At 32.0% G+C, this 21,906-nt stretch overlaps 2 protein-coding genes across 4 annotated transcripts; both read left to right on the top strand.

Moving 5' to 3' along the window:
* The first annotated feature begins 1,117 nt into the window (after positions 1-1,117).
* On the top strand, positions 1,118-21,821 carry Hr96 (Nuclear hormone receptor HR96). 3 transcript variants are annotated; one of them, XM_067286792.1, is made up of 4 exons: positions 1,118-1,221; positions 3,244-3,284; positions 3,362-3,513; positions 20,293-21,821. In XM_067286792.1, exons 2-4 carry the CDS (start codon positions 3,278-3,280, stop codon positions 21,739-21,741), a joined length of 1,608 nt encoding a protein of 535 aa, XP_067142893.1. In that variant the 5' UTR covers positions 1,118-1,221; positions 3,244-3,277; the 3' UTR covers positions 21,742-21,821. The 3 variants fall into 3 exon arrangements, with proteins under 3 accessions (XP_067142893.1, XP_067142892.1, XP_067142894.1); XM_067286791.1 differs by lacking the exons at positions 1,118-1,221; positions 3,244-3,284 and adding an exon at positions 1,571-1,636; XM_067286793.1 differs by lacking the exons at positions 1,118-1,221; positions 3,244-3,284; positions 3,362-3,513 and adding an exon at positions 15,151-15,587.
* Positions 7,040-9,754, top strand: LOC136988829 (tigger transposable element-derived protein 1-like). The gene has a single exon (XM_067286790.1). It carries the CDS (start codon positions 8,003-8,005, stop codon positions 9,641-9,643), a length of 1,641 nt encoding a protein of 546 aa, XP_067142891.1. The 5' UTR covers positions 7,040-8,002; the 3' UTR covers positions 9,644-9,754.
* Positions 21,822-21,906: the final 85 nt, after the last annotated feature.

Genomic DNA, 21,906 nt, shown 5'->3' with positions numbered 1-21,906 from the left:
GGGAGCCGGAATTTTCTTCCTTTTTTTTTTTTTTTTTTTTTTTTTTAATTCTTCCACCTGTGGTCACTAAGAGGGTCTCTTTTTAGCAATGCCATTATGAATTCGGCTGGGTGGTGAGGGACGGGGTCCGACATATCCGGAAGGACTACCCTCCGAAAAATTCCTGGGGGACCCGGAATCGAAAAAAATCCCCAGGATTTTTCGGGGGTGGTCCGTCCGGATATGTCGGGTCCCGTCCCTCGCCACCCGGCCGCCTGGGTAGGCCTGGTCAAATTCATAATGGGCTCGCTAAAAGAGGCTTTCTTAGTGCCCATAGGGCGGAGAGTTAAAAAAAAACCTTAAACGGTTCTAAATAGAAATATTTAATACTGTAATTATTTGTAATTTCAGTTTGTTCGAAATTATTATTATTATTATTATTATATGTCAAATATAATGTGTAATTTAAAATCTAAATTAAAAATTATTTAACACACTTAATTATCTATCTATATCAGGCCTGGCCAACCCAAATTGTTTGGCGGGCCACTTTGATCACGCGTAACATTACGGTGGGCCACAATTTAGGCAAGCCTGTTTTTAAAAAAGTAAAACAAATACAAAATGAATAAGATTTTATTGTTATACCAAGAGTTCGTACTCGCACTTGCGCATTGTAACAATGACGCATGCAAATTTTCATTTATTTAATTGTTTTGGTATACATATAACGGGAAACAAAAGTTTTAATAGATATATAATATCGCTTAGCGGGCCACACAATTTAACGTGACGGGCCGCGGGTTGGCCAGGCCTGATCTACATCTATTTTGTCCAAAAGTTCAAAGCTCTACACTACCCCGCCAGAGGGCAGGAAGCAAGCAAGCAAGCATCACACGTTTCTTTTTAAAAACCCCCTTTGCATTCTCCTACAATCCCTCCACATTAGTACTGATTTTGTCAAACGTTTCTTCTAGACCTTTCAAGTACTTCAACTTGAGATCGCCATCTGTTTCGCCAACCAACTCCACTCACATTCCTGGAAAAACAACTACACGGGGCGAAATAGCCAACGTAGCTAACGCCTAACTTCACCGCCAGAGGGCGGCAAGCAAATACATCACACGTACAAACTTAATAATAAAAATGGCGGCCGTCAAAAGATATGTTAGAAGAAGCGATTCGATTGAAACGAAAGAATGACATTGATGTAATTCAATTTGCATTGATTTTTATGAATTGGTAAGCTCCCGTTTTCATAGAAAAGAATTATAATGAAGAAGTACCGAGATCGTATAAAACGTTTTATATATCACGAAGGAATTGTTGAAATTTATTGAATTAACTTCAAAAATAATCAAGGAAATTATTCAATCTTCATTGTTAAGTAGATGAAAATCATTTTTATCTACTTAATAAAGACGTATTGATCAAGATTTCGGGTAAAAATTTGAAGATAATGTCATTGTGTATTTATTAAATGACTAATTGTCACAAGTTAGTGTTTTAGAAGTTTAAAATGATTATTTCCTCTACCTCATTCTACTTATCAAACATTTACTAATCGTCGAATCGTCAATATTTTATTGATAATTGGGTTAGTGTTATAAGAAATCTATTGGTATTTGGATTTTAAAAACAAAAATGAGGCAAAAAGGTAATTGATTATATAAATTCCAATAAGTATCAATTTAAAATACAGTAATAGAAGTTGAATATGAGAAATTAAGAGATGGAATTAGGAATTTTGAAAAGAAATTTGTCAAATTTTTGTCAAACATTTTATATTTTTCCCTTTTTAAGTATTCTACAGTAAATTACATATATGATGTTATAAGTAATTCATATAAATTATTAAGTGACATAGTGAATTAAAAAATCAGATTTATTATGCACGATTTGTAATTACTCGTAGAAACATTCACATGAAGAGGTGTTAAGGAACATTAAAATAAGTGTTTTATTTTCCTGCGAGTGCTTTCGACATTTATAAACGTTGTCTTCAGGCAGAAATAGAATTAAATAAAATTTTCAAACAAATTTTAAAAATTAGAACAAAAATGGCATTAACTGCATAGAACATAACACTTTTTTTTTTTTTCTTTCTTCCAGCTTCACCTGGGAGAGAGAAATTGGGGGAAAAATTGCATTTTTAGACTTGGACATCTCCAAGTCCCAGGGAGGCTTGACATTCTCAGTATACCACAAATTTGGTAGCATTCTCCTAATTATCTCTGCCACGTCCTTTCAGCCACAACAGTATGTTAATGCAGCCATAGCCTCTTTGATCAGAAGGGCCTTTTTGATGCCTTCCATACAACATTTTACCAACTTTGAGTTGGGGATCATTCGCACAGCGGTACATGCGACAGGATATGGCACCACCAAATATAATTACTCATATTTGGATATTGACTTTTTTAAAACATTGTATTTTAAGATTTTGGTTTACAATAATTGTAGCAAAAGTTGAAAATATTTGCTATTTTTTAATGTATAATTTAAAATGAAAGTAGATGGATATACATTTTTAAAAATGTAATATAATGATATATTTTTAATAATGTATGTGTCTTTGTGTTAATAAATAAGAAGATGAATATCATTTTTCTCTAAAGTGTGAAGTCGTATATAAAAACTGTTCCTTTCTATATACTGTAGTTTACATATGCTCTTCCAGGGAAAAAAACTCTAAGATTGCCTTAAGAATTCCAATTTACAGAATTATGGTCAAATAAATAATATAAAATAATGTGGTATTTATAATATTAATTTAGTGATAAATTAATATAATTATAAATAAAAGCCAAAAAATATATATACACTAAGTCACAAAAGTATCAGATACCTATAAAATGGAAGAGTACTTTAGTTATAACTCATTTCTCATATGAAATAGGAAAAAGATAGTGACAGATGTAAAATCTTCAAACTTTTTTACACTGGAAAAAGTATTTGCAATCAAATTTTTTGTTAGTTAAATATTTTCATATTAAATAAGGTGTTTTATTTTCAAAAACATTTGAAATGTTCATAGCATTCAACAAATTAAAGTTTCTGGATTCTCACGATGATACACATGTTAGTCTGATCAAATATAAAATCTTATAGAATATTACATTGCATGTCCTCAATAAATGCAAAACATTGTTTTTCAACAGTTTTATTTAATGAAATTTATATAAATATTTTGAAATGAATATTCATATAATTTTAATATAAATATATATATATATATATTTTTTTTTTTCTTTTTTGCTAAAGGATACAACTGAAGAGAATGTTGACATGAAAAAAAATGATAGGTTAGTAAAACAATTTTTTATTTTTTACAAAGAAACTTTAAATATTTCCACATTTAAAGAATTCCCTTTCATTACAGATACTGATGCTAATAATAATTCCAATTTAGAGAAATCAGAAGCCAACAAGCTTTGTGGAGTTTGTGGTGATAAAGCATTTGGGTACAATTTTAATGCCATTACTTGTGAATCATGCAAGGCATTTTTTCGTAGAAATGCATTAAAGACAAAGGTATTATTTTATTTATTTATTGAAATTTAGTAAAAGTAGATTTGGCATGAAATGAAACATTCCTTTAACTTTATATATCAACAAATGTGTATATATGCATATATATGAGAAATTAAGTTATGAAATTTTCCATTCTGAAGTATAATTTTTTACTGTCATATTAAGTTTTGTCACAAATACGATATGAATATATGTATGTCAGCATTTGTAATAGCTTGTATCTGCATATTTCCTATATCTGGCAATATATTAAAAATAACTAAATTAAATTTAAAAAAACAAAACAAAAATAGTTTATATACTAACATTAAGATATGAAGGTCATTCTAAAAGTAAAGAACGTTTGTTTCTCTAGATATTTTTATTTAAGATAATGAAACAAAACTTATTTTACAACACATATGATACCTTAGCTATTTTTCTATGTAGTCGCCATACAAATTTAAACATTGGTCATAGCGTATCACCAGCTTTTCTATGCCTTCTGCACACTCAGTTACCGCCAAATTCCTGAACCAGCCATTAATGGCCTCTTTCAGTTCATTGTCACTTCCATAGTGATTCCTGGCCAAAAAGTCCTTCAATTTTAGGAAAAGATGGTAATCACTTGGAGCCAAGTCTGGGCTATAAGGATGTTCAAAAACTTCCCACTTAAACTGTTGAAGCAAGTTCTTCATCAATGCAGCAGCATGTGGACATGCGTTATCCTGAAGAAGCACAATGCCTCTGGACACTGATCCCTGCCGTTTGTTTTCAATGGCGGTGTTGTCGGTGAAGGGTCTGACAATAGGCCGTTTCATTTATGGTCTCCCCTCTAGGCATGTAGTCGACGAGTAGGACTCCCTTTTGATCCCAAAATACTAGCCGTAAGCTTTTTGGTGCTCGGAATTTGTTTGGCTTTTTTTGATCTTGTTGGGGATCCGGAATGATGCCATTCCATTGACTGGCACTTTGTTTCTGGAGTTTTATGTGAAATCTAGGTCTCGTTACCAGTAACAATGTGGTTCAAAAACTCCTTGCCATCCTTGTTGTACTGACTGAGAAAAGTCAGTGCAGCTCCCATCCATCTGATTTTGTTTTGTTCATCTGTCAAAAGTCGAAGAACCCACCTGGTACACACTTTTCTGTAGCCCAAATCACCACTAACAATGCCATAAAGTACTGTTCTTGAAATTTCAGGAAAGAACAAACTGAGTCCATCTATAGTGAAACGTCTATCCTGTTGAATTTTTTCCTCAATTCTTGATTTGAGTTCATCAGTCATACTGAAGGTCAGCCTGAGCGTTCTTCATCATGAATATTTGTTTGCCTGCCATTAAACATGATGCACCATTTTTGAACTGAACCTTCATTCATCACATTATCATAAACCTCAGTTATCTATCTGTAAATTTTGATAAGGTGGACTTTTTTCACATTCAAAAAGCGTATTACACTACTAACCTCACACTTGGCAGAATCTCTAATTTTATCACACATTTCAAAGTCATACTATAAACAGTAAATGATCCTTGCAGCTAGCTGTTAGCGTCAAATTGGCATTAAAAAATGAAAAGGTCCATGATGCGGCGGTGGGGAATGATGGGAGAACTGCGCAGCTCATCAGATCAAAACGTTCTTTTCTTTTAGAATGACCCTTGTATTAAATGTTCTTCAGAAATTGTGTACACAATACTGTGTATTTATGAATAAAAGATAAAGAAATGTTATGAATAAATAAAAATGAATGATGTACAAAATGTATTTTTTTCATCATCATAATTATATAGTTTTATTTTTTCAATTTATATATTTTTACATAAATTTGAGAAAATTACTGTGTTATAACCATTTCGAATAATTCAAAAATCTTGATTTTCCAATTCCAATGAATTATGATTGTTACCTTATTGTATATCATATAGTTTTGAATTCGCTTAATAGGGCATGCACTTTTCAAAGCTAACAGGCAGTTCTAGTATTGGGCTTATGGATAAGTAGCTTCCTGTTTCATTAATCATATTGTGTGTACACTGTTTATAAAAAGCATTTTTAGTTATCTAGGTGTTTTTGAAATTCCAGTCAATTGTGTGCCTCAGTGTAGTGCCAATAACAAGAAATGTCCAGGTTTGAAATTTCATAAATTTCTGGATGATCCAATGGGAAGTAAAGATAAAAACTGGACAGAAAATCAGTTAATACACTCAGATTTGTAGCAAGAACTTTGATGAAAGTGATTATGAAGTTACTAGTATGGGTAAGTTTATAGGACACTTTTTAATTTGTATGTTTATGAAGTATTACTTTGTATAAGTAGAATGACTCTTATTTCATAAACACTATGATATACACTTACTACTTTTCAGTTAGGTTATGTACTTACCATATGCCTAGTGAAATCTATGTCTAAAAGTGTCAAAGTTCTTGTCAAAATTCTAGTTGAACATACTAACTACTTAAGACTACTTATTACTTAGTGTTTTGTATACTTTTATAATCATTAACTATTCTTTATAGCCTATTAATAACTCAATCTTAATATCATGCATTTTTTTATAATTCATTTTTATTGCATTTCTTAGTAATACCTTTTACATATATATTTCTTAATAATGCATTAGTAAGAAATGCAATAAAAATGAATGATATTAAGATTGAGGCATTAATAGGCTATAAAGAGTAGTTAATGATTAATATAGAAAAAATACAAAACACTGTTACTCAGTATGTTCAACTAGAAATGTGACAAAAATTTCTGCACTTTTAGATCTGGATATATATATACAGGTAACCCCATATAACACGGCACTTCTATAGCACAGATTCACTCTAACACAGTTCAAGAACTGGATAAAACCCTCGTACAACATGAAATGTAATAAAAACTATTAAAAGCGAACTTTATCTAATTTGAAATTAGGGAAATCTCTGTACAACAGTTCAATAAACATAATAAAGCTTTTAAGTGTGAAAGATACCTCATTTGACATTTTTCATTCGAGCGTGTATGTACTGTACTATCAGATTTTCCTGCATAATTTTCGTGAACTATTAGTACTTAAGTACAGTATGTAAATTTTCTTTTCCCACGTTCTGTCGATACACATGGTCCTTCTCAAAACTTGTTTCAGTGTTGCCAGATCTTGACGCTTCTGCTTTTGGTGTTGTTTAATTTATATTAATATGTATCACTTCTTAAGAAAATTTTAATAAAGATATTTATCTTAATTATGAAAATATAATAGCATGTTTTTTAATTTTTTGAACTTAACCCCCCTTTTCGTATTAGTTCTTTGTTTTGTATAACACAGATTCGCATAACATGGCAATTTTTTGGAACATAACTCCCGTGTTATTCGGGGGTTACCTGTATGTAAAGACTTAATAATTTAAAATTTTTATTATTTTGTACCTATAACTTCATAGCATTTTTAACATTTTAGCCTACAGGTTAAATTGTTAACAATATGATCTTGACTATATATAGCTTTAAATAAAAAAAAATATATACATAATGATTTATTTAATTGCAGGTCAGTGGAAAATATTGAAGACAATTGCTATTCCATCCTTAAACCTTCCTGTAAGAATTCTGGATAAACTGAAGAAAAGCAGAAAGCCACCAAAGGAATGCAATAAATGCCAAGATACTGTTGTTGGCAATGAGCAAAAAATTGTTTTTTTATGATACAGATATGGGTCAAGAAAGTGAAGTTTTTTGTTAAGTTGCATCTTGCTCAAAAGAAGTAGACTTAAACACAAATGGTAATATGTTACCTAACTGTTCAGTTCAAACTTGTAATGTCCAAATCCAAACAAAATTATCATGTTCAGATGGAATTCAGTTTGTGAATTGTAATTTGATCAGTTAATGGATACTTTTGTGAATTTAGAAGAAACAGATTTACTGCCATAGAGCAATTTATCTTGCTGCACGAAACACCAAAAACTTTTGTGATCAGTTTTCAGGATGCTTTATTATTAGTGTTGACCAAATACAGTGGTTAATGAACAGTTCAGACTGAGAACAAATTGGACAACAAACACATGTTTGGATAACGAACACCTCACAGAACAAACAAAAAGAAGCAATGTAAAATAACAAATACCGATTGGTTGTCCCTTGTCTCCAGGTGACAATTCGAAACCTTTTGGAGTGTGGGAGATGTCAACATTGATGCTCAACCTGATACCAATTGGATAGCATTCCTCCAAACTTTAAAACTGTCCCTTGTAATTCCAGCTTTTTGTTTACCTTTCTGACAAAGAATTTTTTATAGACTTTGCGAGACTGTTGGGCATTCATTAAGTTTTGCATTAGTTTTTATTTTCAAAAGGTGAGAGTTTAACTGTTCTATCGGATATTCATTACTGTTTTAACACTAAAATTTCAAATTTCATTCAGACCTCACATTTACATAATTCTTTCAAGCGCTAGTTGATTTCTGTTCTCTGAATTTTTGTGAGTGCTTTTCTGAACTTTTTATTCCAAAAAGAAATTGATAATATTATGGAGCCTAAAAAGAGTGGACTGTCAAGAACTGTGCTCACCATAGAAACCAAGCAACAGATAATAGCCAAGGTAGAGAGTGGGCAGAAGATGTCTGATGTTGCTAGGCAGTATGGCTTGAACAGGTCTACAGTAGGCACAATCTTAGCTAAGAAAGATATAATCAAGAAGATTCAAGCAGCTAAAGGAGTAACAAAAGTCACATCTGAGAAACAAAGATGTGTCATCCATGAAAAAATGGAGAGATTGCTTTTAATTTGGATAAAAGAAAGGGAAATGAAAAGAGGTGTAATTAGTATGACTATCATTCAAGAGAAAGCTAGAGAAATTTTTGAAGAACTGAAGAAACAAACTCCACATTTGTCACATGAGATTGAATTCAAGGCTACCACTGGATGGTTTGCAAAGTTTAGAAGGAGATCCGGCATTAAATATGCAGTAATTCACAGTGAGTCTGCTAGTGCAGATAAAGCTGATAAAGAAGAAGCTGAGAAGTTCTGTCTGAAATTTGAAGAATTCATTAAAAAAGAAGGATATTGTCCACAACAAATTTTTAATTGTGATGAAACTGGTTTATTTTGGAAGCGCATGCCCAGCCGTACCTACATCACAAAAGACGAGAAAAATATTCCCGGGCATAAACTCATGAAAGACCGATTGACGTTACTTTTGGGAGCTAATGCTAGTGGTGATATGAAGCTTATCCCACTTCTTGTCTATCACTCTGAGAACCCTAGAGCATTCAAAAAAAATTCCATAATTAAAGAAAGACTGCCAGTGATGTGGAGATCGAATAAAAGGGCATATGTCACGCAGGCTCTTTTCAAAGAATGGTTATTTGAAATTTGTGCTCCAAGCATCAAGGATTACCTTCAGACCAATGAATTGCCATTGAAAGCACTGTTGCTATTGGACAATGCACCAGGACACCCAAAAGACCTTGAAGATAATTTGCTGGAAGACTTTCCTTGGCTGACAGTTCAGTTTCTGCCTCCGAATGCCACTTCATTGATTCAGCCAATGGATCAAGACATTATTGCAGCTTTCAAGAAATTTTACATTCGAGCACTGTTTCGTTGGTGTTTTGAAGCATGCCAATTCTCCTCAACAATGGCATTAAAAATGTTTTGGAAAGAAAAATTTGATATTATTGAAGCTATACAGCTCATTCAAAAGGCATGGTCAGAAGTCACTCAACAACAGTTGAATTCTGCTTGGCAAAAGCTGTGTCCCTCCTTCATTCAGGGAGATGGAGATGATGTCCCTGAAATTATGGATGAAATTGTGACAACTGCTAGAGATCTGGAATTGGAGGTGAATAAAGATGACATTGAAGAACTCATAATGGAATCTGAAACTGATCTGACAACAGAAGAACTCCAAGAAATCTTGAATGAAGAACATCAAGAAACTCAGCAAGATCTGTTGTCTTCAGAAAAAGAGGAAGACAAAACAGAACCAATGCCGACATCTGCTATTAAAGATATTTTGAAGAAGTGGGAGGATGTCAGAACAATGGTCTTAGAATGGCATCCAAACCAGGTTGAGGTTAATAGGCTTGTGGATCTCTTCAACAACAATGCTATTAATTACTTTCGAAAAGTCCTGGAGAAGAGAGAAAAACAATCAACATTGGATTGATTCTTTAACATTCCTCAAATGGAAAAACAACATGACTGAAAAAAATGAAAGACTGTGTATATATGTATTTTTATCATTACATATAAATAAATGTAGTAAGAAAATATATAATTTTTTATTTATTGTTTGGGGTCTCCAGAATGAATTAATCAAATTCCCATAAAAATTCTATGGTAAATCAATAATCGGTTAACGAACAATTTGAGTAATGAGCATGGTCTTGGAACGGATTATGTTTGTTAACTAATCACTCACTATGCAAGCATAATTTTGATTTCAAAGTGTTTTCTTTTCTTTTCCAAGTTAGCAGAAATCTGTGCAGTGATATTTTTGAATACATTACTTTACTGTTGTATAAAAATTAAAATCAGTAAACTTTCAGAAAATAGGATATCCCAAAAATAGGCCCTCTTACACTGCCATTATAGACTGCACTGAGATGCCAATTGACAGACCAACAGATGTTGTTTATCAACAATAAACAACAGTTAACTATTTTCAGCATACAAAAACGGGAATACTTTCAAGTGTCAAGCTATATCATATGTTTCTGATTGCTTCTGTCATGGCATATCAGATCGGGAAATAGTGAGCAAGAATGGTTTCTTAGAATTATTGGAAGAACAGGATGTCATTTTAGCTGACAAAGGATTTGTAACATCAGACTCACTAGAAAAAAAAATAAAGTTGCTTTGAATATCACACCTTTTAAACCTCTTTACAGCTAAATGGAAAAAAGCACATAATGCTTGTACAAAAAATTTCCAAAGACAAATTTATGTCAAGAGACTTGTAGGGCTTGGAAAGCTAGCCAGCATAATTAAAGATCCACTTCCTTCTCATTTGTGGCCAATTGTTACTTCTGCTTTATATAATTCGATGATGCTTTATAATTTTGTTAGAGAAATAGTACTAAGTCAGCATTTTTAACTACTCCACAGATTATTTTAGCCAAAATTAAAGTATATAGGCCCTGTTGATTTAATCACATACATAATAGATAAAATCAGAAAATTAATATAATAATTTAATATCCATATAATTAATTTTTAAGATCAAAGTTCTTTGTATGTAAAATAAAAAGTTTTAATATGTAAATGTCTGATTATTACAAAACTATTTTTTGTATGAATCTTGTAAAATAAATACTATACAGTACATTGAACTCAAGTTAAGTTACAAGTAGTTTTTGCCTCATAACTTTTGAAATAAAGCACCAAAACATTTTGAAAATGTAGACATACATGCAAATTTACATGACAAATAAGAAAATAGCAAAATATCTTGTCAATATGCAAATTACATATGTTTAATTCAACTTTTAGTGGTTTGCTGGTTAGAACGCTCCTTTGACTTTGCTGTTTTTTGTAATCAAACTTTATTTAAACTGCTTTTTTTTAATTAAGGCATATTCATTAACATTCTAATGGCTTCTAGGCATTGTTTAGATGATTCTTTAAGATGGCATGCTATTGAATGGATGGAAATGGGGCTTAGACAAGCTGATGCAGCAACGCACCTAAAAGTTTCAAGAATGGTGGTTTTACGGCTCTGGAAACAGTTTACAATTAGAGGGGATATCTCCAGAATTTCCATAGAAGGACGTCCAAGAGTTACCACATTTCAAGATGACCGGTTTTTAAAAGTAACAGCCAAACGCAATAGAGGACTAACAAGCAGGATGCTTGCTTCTGAGCTTGAATCAGCCACAGGAAAAATTATTTCTGTCAGAACTGTATCCAGAAGGCTTGCTGCTGTTGGTCTTTATGCAAGACGCCCAGTTGTGCGTATTCCATTGTCATCGTTCCACAAAAAAGTGCACTTGAATTAGAGTCATCAACATCAAGACCAGACAGACCACAATTGGAGCAAAGTTCTCTTCACAGATGAATCCCACTTTAGCCTACAGAGTGATTCTTGACGATGCTTTATCTGGAGAGAGGCTGAAACACAATATACACCATCAAACATAAGAGAAAAAGACAACTTCGGCGGAGGTGGTGTGATGGTCTGGGCAGGCATCTCTCACTGGGCGCACCAAGCTCCATGTCTTTGAAGGAGGTTCCTTAACAGGTCAAAGGTATCGCAATGAGATCTCGAGCATTATATTCATCCAATGGCTCACACAGAAAGCACAGATTTCATTTTAATGGACGATAATGCTCGTACCCACAGAGTAAACTTGGTGACTCAATATCTTCAAGATGTTGGAATCCAAAGAATGGACTGGCCATCCAGGTCTCCAGATTTGAACCCGATAGAGCATGCTTGGGATGCCCTTGGAAGATGGATGGGAAGTCTGTCTCCCACCCAGAAACCTTGATGAGCTCAGGACTGCTCTCAAAAGAGAATGGACTTTAATTCCTAATGAATTGATCAATAACCTTGTAAAGAGTATAAGAAGCAGGTGTCTAGCATGTATTGCTGTAAGGGGTGGTCACATGCCCTATTGAGTGAATAAATTTGTTATTTTAATAAAGTTTCTATTTTAGTTTAAATTAAGTATTAAAAAAAAACACTTGTAACTTAACTTTTGCCCTCCAGCGTATTTTGATTTTTTATTATTTTTTTCAAATAAGCTTGAAATATTCAGGAGCATACACATTTTCATAATACAGTTTCAGCATGGGAAGGGTATTTTCTATATAGCATCCACTAAATTTTATATTTTCAATGAAAATGTCCTGAGGAGTCCAAACAATAAAGTCACAGTGCTGTACTTTGGCTGAGTACATCTGTATATGTACTTGGCAGAAATATTTGTTTTTTCCGTTTAGGGAATAGACACCATTCTTATAGGTTAGAAAAGAGGCATCTGTGGCTTTTCTTAATCTACTTGCATAAGGGCATTTAACTTCAAGTATCATGCTTCTATCCTTCAATATGGCATTGGGTGAGACAGCAATGAAGTTGCTTTTTGTTGAAATAAACAATCCACTTTTTTCCATTTATTTCCAGTAACTTCTGAATATGTTTTCAAAGCAAGTACCTCATTATTTATGCCTCACTTGTCCACATAAGAGGATGGATGGAGGTGAGTGTGAACAATTGCAGGAGAAAAATCACCAGATTTAACAGTACATGAAATATCTGCTGCAATTGATGCTGTGATACAGAATTTATGCTCACTTAGCCAATTCCTAGAAGTATGTTGCTTTCTGGTTTTTGTTTTTTTTTTTTTTTTTCAATTTTTCCAGCCTCTGTTAGTTACTTCTTTCAGAAGTATAGCTGGAAAATTTGCAATATAATCAACATCGCTCACATACCCCCAAGTATTGGCTATTCTAAGCTGCTGACTTGCATATGAAAGATCTTGATTTGACATGATGTTTAAAACATCATCACAATTAATTAAATAAGTGCATTTAACTTTTGGCATGTCCTCCTTAAAAATGTCATTTACAATTTTGTAAATTACTTCACAATCAGGTAGAGGAGGATGTGCCAAGCTTGCACCATAAAAGTACAACTTCTTAACTCAATACTTTCACCTATTAAAGCATAATGTTCAATATGGTGAAGCAGAGCACTCACATGTTTGCAGACAGCAGACCAGTCATATCCTGCTGGACAACTGCAACTTTCAACAACCATACCAGGACTGTTATGCAACTTTCAACAACTATACCAACTAAAACATTTTTTTCTCTTAACTCTTCCTTTTTTAGCTAACCTGTCTCCAAACCAGATATGGCTATGATCTTCAGTAGAATTTTTCAAATCTGAATTGGGAAGATTGGTAATTGGGACAATAAAAGCATTGGAAGGTGGAAAGAACACCTGTGGTATGTCAGTTTTCTTCTCTCTCTGAGCCTTCACCCAAGAGATCCACCCTCATTAAATCATTTTGAATTCAAAGATGATAGCTGTGGAATGAAGTTAAAATTAGTTTAAGATTATTTATTAATTACATTGTAACAGAATTATAAAGGCAATCACACAAATGAGGTTCAGTGTAAATTAAAGCAGCCCCAGGGAAATTGGCAGTGTAAAAAATATTACAGCGATAGCTGCAAAAAATGGAATAGTATATTGGCTATACCTATAGACATCAATTGAGGAAATTAGCCAAAATGATTTTGGCTTCTTATGCTTTAAAAGCCTATTAATAAACTTTGTTTAAAAATTTTTTCTTGATTGTTTCAATTAAATAGAAATTCAATAGAAGTTTTATCATCATTTTATACATAGTATTTCCCTTTATTTATTCATATATTTTGCATACTTCTTATAAAATAAAAAGTATTAATGTTGAAATATACTTTAAAACATCATAAAAATAAGGTCACATTTTCAAAAAAAAAAAATAAAAAAGCAATAATGAAAAAGTCAGTCAAAAACTTTCAATAAGTTTATCTTTTTGCAAAAATAATTTTATAATGATGATAAAAAAATTTGAACACGTTGCTACTTCTAATCAAGATCAACAAAAAGGCTGTGATGACAACAACACTTTGTAAAAAGAAAATGCCCTTAACTAAAATTAATATTAACACATAATATGGTATTTTTAATGTGAATGTTAATAAATTATTGATTGCTTTAATAAACACATTTCTCTTAGTGATGAAAAAGTATAGTATACTTTTGCTAACTTCTGGAACCTATGTTTTGTTTTAGTTTCGTACAGCATGGATTGTACTTTTTCAGAATGTAACTACTATATTATACGAGGAATACTTATATTTATATTGGATTTTTATGGTTTTTATGTAAAGTGTTTCTGTAAATTTAGTAAATGTTTCCTGGGATAAAAATAAGTGTGTGTTAATTAAATCTGTATCTACTACTTCATTGGAGGCGATTGTTATGTCTGTACTTTCATTAGTGGTTGTTGTTGTCTTATCCTGAATGATTGTAATATCCTGAGTGTCATTCACTGGTTGTCTCAAATATCTAAAAGGTAGATTTATTTGGTCTGTCTTTTTATTAGACTTTAATCATTGTAACTAAGTGATCTGACCAAGTCTCTTTAGTCCAAATTACTATCTTGTACTAATTAGAGATATAATGATTAATCATTTGCTAATCATCAATTGATAATTAATTTTTTAACAACCAGAGTATTTAGTAAATAATCATTCCACTGGAAAAAATTATTACATTTTAAACTTTTTAATGTTAATTTAATAATTTTTAATGATTAAAGAAATGATAGCTTTATTAATAGCAATAATTCAGAATATCGTGGTGATATATTCAGGTTTGTTAGAAACTACTAGCTTTTTGAATCTGTGTTTTCAGTCTGAATTTTTATTCAAACTAAACATGTACAGGACTAATAAATTTTTAGAAATACATATTTTTTAACTCTTTCTGGTCTTACTTGTCTAGTCAGGTTTCCTGTAAAAGATGAAAGGTTAGTCTTGCTCGTTTACCTTTTTACATGTTATTCTATGGAACTGGACAGCTTAGACTCATCTATAGTCAATGTAGGAAGTATGTATGTTTAATGGAAAAATTTTTATTTCCACCATAAGTGGTACACATTGTTTAATATTTTGATGTTTAGTAAAATGGCAGTGTGCAGAAAGTTGCATCAGTTGATGATGATCTCATATCAGAAATATACTTTTGATGCTAAAACCAAAGAAAATGAATCTGTTTTAAGCTTCATCAATGTAAACATCATACTATTGTGCGACATTCAAATTTTTATTTAATATTTTGAGTTTTTTTATATATTTTTCATTTCTCTTCTGAGATGATATAGATATGATATTTTTATCTTTTAATCCTGTTTTTTTCCCCATTCTTTCTGCCCTCTAGACTCTAAGGGGGCCTTTTAATCATACTCACATCATAAGATCAGCCAGATAGTAAGGGATGAGACTTGGTGTATCTGAGACTGCCCGTGAAAAAATTCCTGAAGTTCTTCACCATCTGGATTTGATCCCAGAGCAGCAAGCTGACACATTCACTGTCTCAGCTATCCTGTTATCAAGTAATCCTATCTTATAAACTCTCAAGATTTCTAAATTCTTTATTTCTGTTTTTATTCATAAAAAAAAATATATTTTTTCAATAAGTAATTCTCATATTTATCGTGCTTTTAATTAACCTTGCTGTAAATCAGCTGTTGAAGGTAACAATATTTAAAATAATAAACTTTAGCTTTAAAAAAAGTGAAAAATATCATATTTAGCAATACTAATTAAAAATAAGTTTCTTCAAATATTTTTGAGCATCATTCATCTTCATGAGAAAATCTGTATATTAAAATGAAATGAATTTTCCAAAAATTGCCTGTATTATACTATATTATTTGAAAATGCATATATTTTTGAATCTCTGAACTGAACAAAATAAATAAGAAAAGCATTTTCCTAACCTATAATATGTTATGCCATATTTCAAATTGTTTGTCAGTTGTCATAACTACTGTATTACTACACTATATAGAATCTGTAGTTTCCCATCTATGAATTCTTCAGAGTGATCATAATTAAAGAGTAACAGTAAATGTTTAGGGCTTTCCGTAGAAAGTATTATTAGCAAGTATTAACGAAATTAGTATAAATATTGTCCTGACTCCTGAGTATGCAGTTTTGATTTTCAGGAAAAAAATTTTCTTTAAAATTCAGTTGCTTGGACAAAATTTCGTACCACTGTCCCTGTAATGTGCATATTATGTACATTTTCTAACACAGTCACTACCACTGCACTGATATATTTTAGTAATAAACACAGTTAGACACCTATAACCAGAAAAAAACAGGTATGTTTTAAAAGAAAACAAACATTTTTTTGTTGGTTATAGTTGTCTAGTTATAGGTGTCATTGTAAAATGTAATGTTTATTACATTTTCTAATGACACCTATATTTAGACAACTAAGTTTTAGGAGTCAGAACCAAAGTGCAATAATTTTATTTCAATTGTAGATGTGATTATAGGAGTAGGGTGTAGAATTGATGTACAGTTGAGCAAAATGAACATTGTGGTGTTCATCTGTTGAAAAATGGTGTAGAAACTGCAAAATGTGTTATGCAACTTCTTTTATACTTGAAATTCATTAGAAAATGTAAGTAATATGCATATTAAGGAGACAGCAGTGTGAAATTTTGCCCTAGTGACTGAATTTTCAAGTACAATTTTTCCAAAAAGTTAAAATTGCATACTCAAGATAGTATGTATATCAAATTTAGTTGACATTTGCTCTAAAGTTCTTTCTACAGAGAGCTCTGAATGTCTGCTTTTTAATTATGATCACCCTGCATGTTGAAAGGTGTTTTTGAGTTTTTCAGTATATAAATGTTCCTTATATCTTTCCTGTTAACAGTTATAATTCTGCAATTTTTAGTTTTTGTTTGTTTTTTTTAACAACATGATAAGTAATCATCTCAGTTTATTCTTTTTCATACCAATTCTATCTTCTTAGTGCATGCAGTGAGAGAGAGTTTAAAAAACTAATTCCAAGTAAAAATATTTATTTTAAAAAATGACAGTATTTCTCTTTTCATACAGGTTCTTCTTTCTTTTCACATAAACCCACAATTTTTGTTGTTAAGTCCAGATTGATCTTTTCTTCCAGAATTTTTAAATAATTAAAAAATTGAAATTAATTTCTAATTTTTTATTTGTACCAAAATGTGGTATGACTATTACCTTTTGGCCAATTTTGATGATATTTAAGTAAATCTAAAGGCAGCAGCACCCACAGACAATGAAAAGGGGGCACAAGCTAAAAAAATTACATGGTCATTATGCTTCAAACACTATGATTCAATGTGGGATAAGTGCTCCACAAGGTGGTGCTGATTGTACTTGGGGCTAACTTGACCTTGAAAACAAGAAATGGGGTTTTGGTCAAAATACCACGACGTTGCATGGGTCAATGGACAAATATCATTCATCAGTATCTTTTATATTTGCAGAATAGGCTAAAGTCACAAATTTTTTGTTGTTTGGGTCCTTCTTGGAGATTAGGAGGACAGCAGAGATGAAAAGGGGGGCACATGCCCCAGTGTATAGGCACCCATCTAAAGGGGATACACTCCTAACCTAATTTGTATCTTTCTTCTTAGACTCACATGAATAAAAAACAAATTATAATAGCACTTTATCCTTTTCTTCTATTATACTGTTTTCATCCAAATCCAAATAAATACATTTGAATGTCAGTATATAATCTTTATTAATGTAATAGAAACAGTAAATAAATAAATAAAAGCAATGGGATCAGTTATTATAAATTTTTAAAAATAAAAAGTCTAAAAAATACTTAAAATTTTCTTTTAAACTAACGAGTTAAAATTACTCTTTTTTGCCCGACTTTGAAGAAACTCAAGACACAGAAATGGAAAAAATTAAAGTTAATAATCACTTCTTACTTTATTTAAACTTTTCATCACCATATGCATTTTGCTTTTTCAGCCTCATCAGTGGTGTTTCGTTTTACATCATCTGCGCTCTTATATTCTATTAACACATCCCAGCATGCATCTGTGCTGACTCCGGTATTCAAATTAATGGTATTTACATAATTGTTAATACAATAGTGTTCTACAATATGTCTCATAACTACATTTTCTTTTTTATACAATATTTTTATATTATCATGGTCAATAATACAGGTTTTATCACTACAATGTTGGTACCACGGAGATTCTATTCTTTTCAATCTTATTGCCGCTTCATGCTCCTTTAATCTTATTCCAAGTTTTCTTCTTGTTTCTCCGATGTAAACCTTCTTATCTGTACATGTACATTGTAACTTTTAAACGAGTCCTGAAACATCCAAAGGATTCTTCTTAATCTTAGTATGTCCTTTATTAATTAAACAAAGATGTTTACTAAGTCTATTACTTTGTTTTCCTACCAAGTTCACAGAGTGATTTCTTAAAAGTTTTTTTTACAAATAAACACAAAATACGAGGATTATTTTTTTTTCAACCTCCACTAATGGATGAAAAAAAATTGGAAGCATGTGAGACAGGGACAGGGTGCACCCCTAGTGAGTAGTATATTCCCTCACCACTTATTGTTGCAACAAGCTATTTTAGACATTTGTTACTGCACAGTAAACATGTAAACATGGCGCTGCCAATCCATTCTCCCGCCAACTGTGAAGTATGAGCAGTAATTTGATTTCTACAGGTCGAAGGGCTGAACGAAGGTGAAATTCATCAAAGGATGTGTAATGTGTACGGTGAGAACTTCAAACAAGGATGTGACAACGTTCATGATGAGGGCGGTCAAGGGAGGAAATGTGTGATGACCAACGATTTGTTGGACAAAGTGGATTAATTGGTGTAAGAAAGGCAGTTCACGATTTCTGAGCTCATTGAGGAGTTTCCTCAAATTTCAAGGTCCACACTGTATACCATTATAACAGATAAGCTTGGGTCAGCAAATTGTGTGCACAATGGGTTCCGAAGATGCTCATAGACCATCACAAGACTCTAAGGATGGATGCTGCCTTGATGTTTCTGCAGCATTACCACCAGGATGGAGAGATGTTCTTGGACAAGATTCTGATGGGGGATGAGACAGTGTTGTTTGAAAATGTCAAGACAAAGGAGCAGTCAAAACAATGGATGCACACTTCATCCCCAAACAAACCCAAAAAATTCAAACGATTGTTTTCCACCAACAAAAGGATGGCAACTGTTTTCTGGGACAGAAGAGGGGTTTTGATGACTGAATTTATGGCAGCTAGGACAACCATGTACTGCAAAATTCTTCAACACCTTAGACAGGCAATCCAGAACAAAAGAAGAGGAATGCTGTCCAAGAGCATGATCCTTTTCTATGATAACACTCGTCCTCATTCTGCAAGAATGACTCAGAAACTTCTCCAGAGGTTCAAATGGGAACAGTTTCCTCATCCACTATACAGCCCAAATTTAGCACAAAGTGATTTTCATCTCTTCACTCAAATGAAAAAGTGGTTAGGAGGCCAGTAGTTCACAAGCAACACAGAGCTGACTGACAGTGTTAAAGGTTGGCTAAATAGCCAGGTAGCAACGTTCTTCAACATGGATATACAAAAGCTAGTGTCACGGTATGATGTCTGCCTGAATTGACAAGGCAGTTATGGAAAAATAGGTCAAGACTGTAACTACCTTCTACAAATAAAGTGATTTTTGTTATTCATTTTTTTTTTATTCTAGGTTGGTGGAGGTTGAAAAAATCCTCGTACGGGGGTTTTTTCAACCTCCACAATGCTCATAAATAAATGCTTGCATGTAATTTTTTGAAAAATTTCATCTTTGAGTGTTTTTGCATTTCCTTTGGGATATGTTCTATAGTTTTCACACCATTGATTTAGACTTAATGTACTGTACATACAGTGTGATTGTAAAGTCCATCTGCAGTGGGTAGGGAAACAAGAGAAACTTCCAGGAATGAATTAATGGCATCACAGGCAGATTGCCTGTCTAAAGAGTTACAGTAAGTTATGATGTCACTACTTGGCTAAGCAACATGGACATAGCCCACTGCAGAGGAACTTTACAATCACACTTAGCTTGAAAATAGTTCAATGATTTAGGCTTATGTTTAATATTGATTTTTTTTTGTTTTTGAAAATTGTTACATCAAGAATATTAGTAAAGTAAGAATGGAAAATATTAAATTTATTAATTATTTTGAACTATTTAAATACTAATAAATTGATAACTAATTATGTAATTATTTTTCTTAAAGGAATTCAAGTGTCCTTTTGATGAAAATTGTAAGGTGAATATCGTTACTCGACGTTTCTGTCAGAAGTGCAGATTGAAAAAATGTTTTGATATAGGAATGAAAAAAGAATGGATTTTAACAGATGAAGAAAAAAAAATAAAACGTGCAAAAATAGAAGAAAATCGACAAAAAAGAATTTTAAATCCAGATTCCAAACAGTCACTTGATATAGAATTGAATAGTAGTAATTCTTGTAACTTGGAAACCTCCCCTCACAGAAAAATCACTAAACCCCAAGCACGAGTAACAGGTATCCAACAGCCTTTGATAGAATCTAGTGTTGATAGCGATTATTTAAATAATTCTGAAAGCATAATTAATGATATAATTGAAAAATCGGAAAGTATTGAACAAACAGATGACGATAATAGTCAAAGTAATAATTCTGATTTATCTTTAGAAAATAGCATTCGCTTATCTGTCAAAAATATGAAAGGAGAGGAAGTGCCTATGATGGTGACTGTTCTTGCAATGAACACACCAAATATTAGGAAATCATTAAATATATCCCAAACTTCAGCAGTTGTGCAAAAAACTATACAAACTGAATCAGACACCTTAAATAATTATAGTTCACAAAATGAATTTCAGTCGCAGATACATGCAATAGACTCATTAACTAAAGAAAATAAAGATGAAATTGTGCCAAAATCGGTATTGCAGGTTGCTATTGAAACTGAATTTTCAAAAGTTCCCATTCGTGAATATAATTCAAGTTTTAAAAAATTATCAGAAACTGAGCGTAATAAACTTGACGAACTGATAGTTGCCAATGAAATATTAAAAATGCCACTTATTTTTGGTGTACCTGATCCAAGTTTGTTAGATGTCATAAACATGACAGACCATGCTATTCGACGTCTCATTAAAATGTCAAAAAAAATAAATGGTTTTAAGACATTATGTCAAGATGATCAAATCGCTCTTCTGAAAGGTGGATGCACCGAATTGATGATCCTTCGTTCTGTAATGTCTTATGATCCCGAAAAAGATTGTTGGCATGGCCCTCAAGGACCAAAAACAATGTCTATAAAAGTTGATATCTTAAAGGAAGCTAAGGGAAATGTTTATGAAGAACATAAACGTTTTATTAATTCATTTGATCCTGTTTGGAGAGCAGATGAAAATGTTATGTTAATTTTAAGTGCCATTGCATTGTTTACTCCAGAAAGACCTAATATTGTACATAAAGATGTTGTTAAAATGGAACAAGGAATGTATTACTATTTGTTAAGGAGATATTTAGAGACTGTGTATTCTGGATGTGAAGCTCGCTCAATATATCTTAAACTTATCAAAAAAATTGAAGAACTTCATATATTGAATGAAAAGCATGTCCGAGTATTTTTAGATGTAAATCCCAAAGATGTCGAGCCATTACTCATTGAAATATTTGATTTGAAACATTGAAACTCATTGGGTCAGAATTTTCAAATATGTATTTTTTCTTAATAATTTCAAAATGAAAATAAATTGTATATATATGTAAAGTGTATTAGTGAAAATTTATTCTAATCATAAGTATTTCTATAATTATCAAAATGCTTTATTGGAAATGATATGCAATTTTATGTA

This window comes from Centruroides vittatus, unplaced genomic scaffold (genome assembly GCF_030686945.1).
Source record: "Centruroides vittatus isolate TY-2023 unplaced genomic scaffold, ASM3068694v2 scaffold_386, whole genome shotgun sequence".
NCBI lineage: Eukaryota > Metazoa > Arthropoda > Arachnida > Scorpiones > Buthidae > Centruroides > Centruroides vittatus.
Note: the sequence above shows the minus strand (reverse complement) of the source record. Positions and strands in the feature narration are given on the sequence as shown.

Excerpts from the sequence above, each read along its gene's own strand:
- Hr96 (XM_067286791.1), top strand. Across the intron at positions 3,514-20,292 it reads GAAATGCATTAAAGACAAAG|GAATTCAAGTGTCCTTTTGA; the intron begins GTATTATTTTAT and ends TTTTTCTTAAAG.
- LOC136988829 (XM_067286790.1), top strand. The coding sequence starts at position 8,003 with ATGGAGCCTAAAAAGAGTGGACTGTCAAGAACTGTGCTCACCATAGAA.